Source organism: Papilio polytes, unplaced genomic scaffold, assembly GCF_000836215.1.
Source record: "Papilio polytes unplaced genomic scaffold, Ppol_1.0 DF821400.1, whole genome shotgun sequence".
Taxonomy (NCBI): domain Eukaryota; kingdom Metazoa; phylum Arthropoda; class Insecta; order Lepidoptera; family Papilionidae; genus Papilio; species Papilio polytes.
In genome coordinates, this window is record NW_013527804.1 from 10933 (window position 1) to 19459 (window position 8527).

Below are 8527 nucleotides of genomic sequence, written 5' to 3' on the forward strand. Positions count from 1 at the left end.
GTCGTGACTTGGCCGATCCGGACCGCGACCGTCGTGACTTGGCCGATCCGGACCGTGAGCGTCGTGATTTAGCCGATCCTGACCGCGAGCGTCGTGACTTGTCCGAACGGGATCTTGACCTAGATCGTGACTTTGCGTGTGATTTTGATCGAGAGCGAGACCTGGATACAGATTTAGAACGGGATCTGGATAGCGAACGTATACGCAGTCTGGACGGGGAATGGGATCTAGACTTAGATCGAGATTTAGATCTCGACTTGGAACGAGATCTAGGTCGTGAATGGGAACGAGACCTTGAACGGGATTTAGAACGCGATCTGGAACGAGATTTGGAATGGGACTTGGAACGAGATCGAGAACGAGATTTGGATCGTGACTTAGAGCGAGATTTGGAGCGAGATCTAGAACGTGATTTTGATTGTTTTAAGCGAGATTTGGCTGGCGAGTCAGAACCGGAACCTGAACGTTTTCTCTTGCGACCTGAAATTTCAAATTCAACATTTTAAAATTGAAGTAAATCCAAAAGTTTTTGAGATCTTTTTTCGGTAAATAGTTCAATTTCTCATAAAATTGTCTCAGTTTTAAAGCAACATTTAACCAAACAATAAAGAAATCTTAATCAAGATCATCTTGACAATATTACAAATAATTTATATTGTTCATCTTAACTTTTATTATATGCTATGTCTATTCACCTCGAGTCTCTTCTTCGTCCACGTCCATGTTCTCAGTCAACTTGCTTTTCGCTTTGTCATCTTCAGGAGATCTACTTCTAGATTTGGATTTGGCAGGAGACTTGCTCGGAGACTTACCACTTCTTGGCTTAGATTCTGTTGAAGTCTCCAGAGACTTATCCGGAGACCTACTTTTGGATCGGGATCGTCTCGGCGACCCGCTGCCGGATCTACTTCGCGATCTAGACTTTGCACGCGACCTACTAAGAGACCTAGACTTTGCAGATCCACTTCTTGACCTAGATCTGCTGCGCGACTTGGATTTGCGGGAGATGCTTCTAGACCTAGACTTAGCAGCTGATCTGCTTCGCGACCTAGACCTCGACCGCGACCCTTCCGAACCGCTCCTTGACTTAGCCGGCGAGCCTCTTTTAGACCTTAATCTGTGTGCTGAGCCGCTTCGTGATCTTGATTTAGATTTGCTTCTCGATCGCGATCTAGCCGAACCACTCCTCGATCTTGATTTGCTGCTGGATCTTGATCTAGCTGAACCACTTCTGGATCTAGATCTAGACTTAGCCCGAGACCCGCTGCGGGACCTGCTTTTGGGCGAGGCGCTTCGAGACCGGGAGCGGGAACGAGATGTGCCGCGAGACATCTTCGACTCCGATGCTACCTGATAAAATTTTATGCAATAAATAACCTTATATTATTATGATGTATTATATGAACACGGCGAAACAAATTGGTTAAAATTGGGTGAATGGATTAACAACATATTTGTGTTGTAAGCTGGAGTGTGGCAGGGTCACCGTGTACACAAACAGTAGTTTTCTATTACCTCACCATAATATAACAAAAGGGCAAAAAAAGGTAATGTAACAAATACTGGTTATTTAGTTCCATAAATATAAATAATACAAAATTTTGAATTAAAATACTTACAGATGGGCTGCGGGATCGGGAAATCCTTCCATCTGCAAAAAATGATTAAAGGATGAATGGATGGAAGCAATAGATATCGAGTACATGCATTTATCAACATATTACAATTTCTATATCATTTTCCTAACAACTCAGAACAACTACATAAGTACAGAGATTTGTGAGGAATAAAGAGATTTAAGCAAAGATATATTGAATTTGAGAATGTATAAAAAGTGATTATGGTATTATGATAGTTACTCAGTACAGTTTCAGCATCTTTCTTTTACCTGAAAGAGATATCAATTAACTTGGCTTGTTTTACATTTTCCTGAAGTACAAGTAACATACCCTACTATAATTTATTGAAGGTGTTATCATACCTCAAAGTAATTTAAACGATTACACCTACATATTATGCACTCTGTTATTCGAATCTAAATGCCAAATCATTATCTTTTATTTACTTCCAAAGTTATTTGAACTTATGTCACCAAAAAGTAGCAGCAGGTGAAAGAAACTTTTTTTATGCCGGTACACTCGTACGAATATTATAATATTAAGCAATTGTGTTTTAGTAACAATAACTTATGCAGCTGTAAAGAAATAATTGTAAATTATAAAAGAAATTAAAGTAAATTCGCAAATCTAACCTGTCTCGACATCCATCACTAATTTGTTGAAACTACTTGCAATTCGTCTATTTACTCAAACACATTTGATCTAGGATATTATCATGGTGATGGGCTGATACATTATCCAGAAAAAAACTCCTATAATAAACTGAAATCAAAATTTTCTTGATTTTTGACTTTTCCTGATATAATTTATTTTTTGATGCTTTACAGTCATAGAGTGCCAACGTTGAAAGTTTTAAATCTCATGTAGGTATTTTATACGCTCTTTGGCTTTGATTGTCACCGTCAAACGTCAAGTTGTCAATGTCAATCCCCAAACATACTAAACAAAAACAATACAAGAAATAGAAACGAAATGTAACTTACTTTAATTATGTTTTGCTATTAAATAACAATACATTGTAAATCTATATCATGGAAGAAGCTGGCAAACTAACTTTAAAACGAGTGGAGCTTTCTCTTACAAAATTTAACGAAGTCGCAATCCCTCATCATTTGGATTTGCTACGACAACACAAAGCTAATATTATCAAGGTAATAATATTTTTATTCCAATTAATTATTTGAAGGTCCTGCATATGCAAACAAAACAACAATACATTATAAATATTTTTCAAGATACAATGTGGTTAGGCTCAACATATAATTCTAAAAATAATCATTGTTATGTCGTAGTTTTGAGTTTCAACCTGTGACGTGAACTCTGGCACGTGTCTTTTCGGAACAAAAACTAGAAAGACTATTTTTAAAGTAATATTTGTTAGAACTCTGCAACCCAATGCTAAATTTATTTTAGGTATGCCTTTTAAATACAAGAAACAAATGTCAGTACTTATGTCACAACAAAGACTTATTGATAAAACTATTCTGGCCTTCATAATCAAAGTCCATCATGATATGTTATAATCCTCAAGGCTACAGTTGCAACTTGTATATACCTTATAACAGTTGGCACAAATGTGCTGAGAACTAAACATAATGAATCTATCCTAACTAATGTTGTATGAAGCAAAACATACACATTAAGTAAGGTCACAGGGCATTCATATATCAACACATATCTCTATTTGTCTATCTTATATAAAACATTCTAAATTAAGGATGTAGACAGATAGAATTTTGTCTCTTTGTTGGTATATAATTCTTGCATAAGATATTTTCATACAACAATATCTAAGATATTCGCTTTAAAATTATATTTATTTAAACAAATACTCCCATGTTTAACTTAAGTATTTTATTAAATCTGCAAGAGAAAATCATCACACAAATCAATCTTCTATCAATTATCAAAAATAACTTAGTACACAAAAAGAGTGACTATGCCATAGTCAACCATGCTGGCCCACTGCGGGTGTCATGATATAAAAAGTGAATGTTCTGTGCAGTATGGAGAAAGCGGCGACACGCGGCGGCTGCGTGCCGAGCAGACGCACGCGCGCCGCGTCGCCGGGCAGCTGCGGGCACTGCTCTCAGAGATGGACGCCCTGCGCGCACAGGTCTGTGCTCCTGTGCACTGCTCCTCTGTGCTAACAGTTTTGTGTTACATGCTGTATGGTCTGTGCAGGTGCGCCAGGAGGACCGGCAGAGGTTCGACACGATGACGCAACGCACGCGCGACCTCACTCTGCGCGCTATCGTCGATTACCTCGGTGAGTAGTGGTGTATGAGACAAAAAAAAAGGTGTATGAGGCAGGCGCGGTAGAGGCGGCTGACGGTGGTTGTGTGCAGGTGTGATAGAGCGCAGCTGCAGGGGGCTGGTGGGGGCGGGGCGCGAGCGCTCGCGGCGCGGTGAGCCTGCACGCTGCATGCCCCTCCCCGCAGGGTTGCCAGACTACGTGTACAATGTTATTTTAAATTGTGAATTACATTCTATACCTGGCAACCCTAGTCATGTAATTCTTTTGTAACTTCGAATACCTTAATATTGGATTTCACGCCAACAAATAACCCTATCGATATGTTTTAACTGTACTAATACAACATATATCATAGGTTTACGTTAATCGTAATCCCCATTTTGTGCAACTGTCGAATTTTTAAGTTTGTTTGTTGTGAACTCTGGCCATTTATGTGATTAACTTTTGTCATTCGCGTAATCAACCAAAGGATTTCCACTTGTTTGTATAACAGAAGCTTTTGGTTTTGTTGGTTTAAATGTGTAATTCAATACGTTCAGATTTAAAACGTAGAACGTATTGATGTAGAGTCCTCTCCGGTGACGATCCGTCGCCTGGAGGCGGCGGGGGCGGAGGCGGGGGCGGGGGCGGAGGCGGGCAGCGCGCGCTCAACGGACTCTGTGGGCGTGGTGTCGCACGCGGGCGCGCAGCTGCAGCTGCACCACGACGAGCAGGTAGAGGCGCGAGGCGCGGGGGCGGGGGCGGGGGCGGGTGCAGGGCGGCGACTGACGGTGGCAGTGGTGTGCGCAGGAGGCGGCGCTGCGCGAGCGCGAGGCGGTGCTGCGCGGGTGGGGCGAGCTGCAGGCGGAGGTGCGCGCGCTGCACGACGCGTGGCGGCACGTGCACGAGGCGGCGCGGCTGCAGCGCGACCAGGTGCAGGCGGCGGCCGGCGCGGCGGACACGGCGGCGCTGGAAGTGGCGGCGGCGAGGGAACACCTCTCCGTCGCGCAGAGGTGCGGCACCGCGGCTGTCTGACGGGAGTCTCTCCTAGTCATACTTCAATGTGTAAATGGTGACATGTGATTGTAGGATGAGCGTGGGTCTGGCGAGCGCGGGGTGCGCGGCGCTGGGCGCGGCGGTGGGCGGGCCGGTGGGGCTGCTGGCGGGCGCCAAGGCGGGCGCCGCGGCCGCGCTGCTGGGCGCCGCGCTCGGCCTCTTCGGCGCCCGCGCCGCCGCCCGCCTGCCGCGCGCCCCGCCCCCGCTGCCCGCCCCCGCACCCGACACACACCACCACAAGCACGAATAATACAAAGGCACGTTTCTCGCATCATAATAATCTTTTATCGTACAAATCGAAATAAACATAATAAATTAGGGAAACGAAATATAATCTGTTTTACATAAGAATTTACTCCTTATTACCTCCAGACACAAAAAAAAACAAAACAATTTGCAGTTAATCTTGACTAGAAAAATATATGTCTAAAAACTGACCAGAGAATTATTTTTAAATTATCGCTATTAAAAAAAAAATATTCCAAAGCTTTGTAACATGAGTTGCAATGTTTTGTATTAATACATACATACTATGTACATAAAATAAATATTTTCCTCGACAGCGGACGATATAAAAGTAGAGATATTTAGTACTTGCTCAGAATTATAAAATCCCTCACAAAATTCAATAAATCATAAAATATGTTGCTTACGCAGCATCTGAGCCGCTACACCTGACATTGTGTTGTGCGCGGGTCGTCTGGTGCCTGCATGCATGAGCTTAGAGTAACATGGATTAATATTAAATTAGAGTAGTAAATTATTTACATAATGTACTAATTTATTACATAAAAAAGCGTTATTTATTGTATTTGTGTACATGCGGGCATATGTTACGTCTGTTGCAACTACGCAAAACCAATCGAGGAGCTATAAGCTGTGATGTATGCTTTAAGGGTATGTATTATCAATAAAATAAACAATATTTAGTTGTTGGTTGTCTTATTTCATTATATTGTTTAAAAATTTACCTTTACCCCCTTTTTAACCCTTTTCTTGTTAGTGTATCTGTAGAGATACATCAATTTTTTTTTCTAAACACGGTCATCAAGGTTAAGTGCTCTGAATATTATTTTGATATTCGAAAAAATAAAATTCTGCCAAGTTAAGGGTTAATTAACGAAATTATTTTTCCCAAAATATTTGCACCATGGCAAAAGTTAGTTCTCACATTTGCCGCAGAAATTGGAATGAATAATGGCGGGCACTCAACTCTACATAATCTATATCCGTACTTGTCAATTTAATTTTTGTTTGTTATCTGTGGTACATCGCTGGTTAAAAAATCAAAAGTCAAAATCATGAAATGTTATAAAACATGGCTGATGTGATAGGAAAACTTACATCGTGATATTTAGACGTTACGTTGTAATAATAGTAATTTAATTTTGTTAATATTAAAGATATTAGGTATTAAAAAGTGAATAAAATATAACCATTAAGTTTTACTTAAATCTTGTTAGCGGAGACGAAATTAATGATCGTCAGCGTACGCGTCACATTGACATAGTGAGAAAGTTTTGGGAAGTCTCCTCGCGAATGAAGCCGTAATTATTTCGTGTGATTGTGCGATGTCGTTTCCACCTCGGGCTCCGATGGTGCCTTACGGGATCGCGCCAGGAGTAGTCACAATGCCGATGGCCACTCATGTGAGTTATTTGCCAAGCGGCATTTATTAATCTAACCTGAAAAATTGTGTTTTCAAATAGTTAACATTGCAGGATTTCCTCTTTGTATTTTTAACGATTTCCAATAAAGAATTTAGCCAGTAATAGGACAGTTAAATAAGATGATTTACGGTTTCTTTATTTAACAAAATCATTGAAAATTATTAAAAACAGTGATGTATGTAAAACAAGGAATAATAATAGCGGTGTTAATGTTTTATGTAGCAGACACTGTTACAAAGGACATGTGAGGTGTATGCTTGTTACTGTGTGATACTTCTGCATCATAATATCAAGGATGCAATGCACTTGAGTATGTTTTTTGTTGCTATGTTCTAGATAGTGTTGATTTTTATTGAATGTTACCAAACTGTTTTTTATAAATCGGATTTATTGTCTTACCATATCTTCTAATACATTATTAAATTATTATTTAATTTATGTGATGTTCATCATCATCTGGTAAATGTCCTGTATCACATTTAAAGAGGAATGTTTAAGGAGGTTTTAATCTCTGCTGTTTTAATATTAATATTGTTGCCATAACAATATTCTACATTGTTATTGGTGTCTAGGTAATTTCCATAGTACTTTACAATGGTAGTCTTTGTAATTGGATGATGCAATACCACAACTAGTCATAATATATGTTTTCAGGTGATGGTCGGACCTTACAGTGGCACAGTGAGCGCAGGCGGGGGCTCGGGCCGGGGAGCGCTGCTGCCGGTGCCCAAGTCCGGCCGGGCTTCACAAAGACACACCAACGGCAAAGACCACGATGGACCAGCTGTCACTGTCTTCATTGGTAGCATGTCAAAACATTCATATTATTTATGCCAATCTTATACTTTTCTTAATGAGTCAGATACATTTAATTTTATACAATTATTTATAGATGGTAATATAAATCCAAATATAAAAAATGCAGATTCCCGCTTACATTTTCTATTTTTTTTATAACATAAGGTGGCAAATGAGCAACCGGCCACCTGAATCCTTCACTGTGGCGTAGCGACCACTGTCCATAAACATTCGCAATTGTAGATGCGTTGCCTACCCTTATCGGATGGAGGAGAAGACGCACATGAAGAGGACACTTCCCCTTCCTATGCATCTCCTCCACCGTCAAATCCACTTCCCCTTTCCATCCTCTCCTTGTAAGAAAAGGGCGGTGAAGACAAAGGTACTTAAATTAGGCCTCCGGCAACACACTCATCAGACGAAACACGGAATTGTTTCCATTTCACGCCTGTCTTTTGTGTAATTGTGGTATTACACCGGGTGTGCCGGCCCATTCGTGCTATGATGTTAAAGCGGGCACTACCACTACCAATTTTACATTACATCTAACACATTACAAAATGTGTTAGATGTAATACTTAGTGTATATTGTGAAGCCTTAACAATTACACAGTGTCATCATTTTGAAAGAATGCCACTCGCTGTTTATCCCATTTTGAATTTACTAGATGATAATTAAAACATAGTTTTGGCAATGTAATGAATTCCAGTATAAGCTATTGATGTTCAATATTTCAACCTCCTGTTTTTACCCACAATGATGTAATAGGGGTGTCAAAAGTGCCCTGAGCCTCTTCCAGAGTGTTTGGTGTACTCGTCTTGGCGGGAGCACTGGCGCACATTCAGATTGTTCAAATTAGCTTGGGATCTGTGGCGACATCATTTTTAATGTAACATGTGCAAAATAAAATGCTCTTAGAAGAGATGCAGAATAATTCGACTTAAAACTTATTGTTTACTTTTCGAATAAGCAAATTATTCAGTGCCAGCACAGGAGTCGAGAATCGGGAAGTAGGTCGTATTGCGGTAGAGTGGCAATGCGGTGTGCGTTCTGATAGTATGTAGCAGGGAAGTCCGTGTGCGCAGGCAACATCAGCAGCCGCGCGCCCGAGGCCATGATCCGCGCGCTGCTGTCGGCGTGCGGGCCG

General features: G+C 40.9%; 2 protein-coding genes across 2 annotated transcripts; one reads left to right on the forward strand and one right to left on the reverse strand.

Moving 5' to 3' along the window:
- Nucleotides 1-4: 4 nt before the first annotated feature.
- LOC106108684 (serine/arginine repetitive matrix protein 5-like) lies at nt 5-2445 on the reverse strand (the record flags this gene model as incomplete). Its single annotated transcript, XM_013289943.1, has 4 exons — nt 2252-2445; nt 1620-1651; nt 696-1350; nt 5-480 (listed from the first exon to the last, which is right to left on the reverse strand). Coding segments are annotated over exons 1-4 (1179 nt in total), but the record flags the coding sequence as incomplete, so codon positions are not given.
- An 87-nt stretch (nt 2446-2532) lies between these two features.
- Nucleotides 2533-5846, forward strand: LOC106108933 (syntaxin-17). The gene is made up of 6 exons (XM_013290295.1): nt 2533-2770; nt 3625-3735; nt 3804-3888; nt 4444-4589; nt 4666-4868; nt 4945-5846. Exons 1-6 carry the CDS (start codon nt 2651-2653, stop codon nt 5159-5161), a joined length of 882 nt encoding a protein of 293 aa, XP_013145749.1. The 5' UTR covers nt 2533-2650; the 3' UTR covers nt 5162-5846.
- The last annotated feature ends 2681 nt before the right edge of the window (nt 5847-8527 follow it).

Bases quoted from the DNA above. Each gene is read 5' to 3' on its own strand.
- LOC106108933 (XM_013290295.1), top strand. From the start codon at position 2,651: ATGGAAGAAGCTGGCAAACTAACTTTAAAACGAGTGGAGCTTTCTCTT. The intron at 3,736-3,803 runs GTCTGTGCTCCT...TGGTCTGTGCAG, and splicing joins TGGACGCCCTGCGCGCACAG to GTGCGCCAGGAGGACCGGCA. The intron at 4,869-4,944 runs GTGCGGCACCGC...ATGTGATTGTAG, and splicing joins CACCTCTCCGTCGCGCAGAG to GATGAGCGTGGGTCTGGCGA.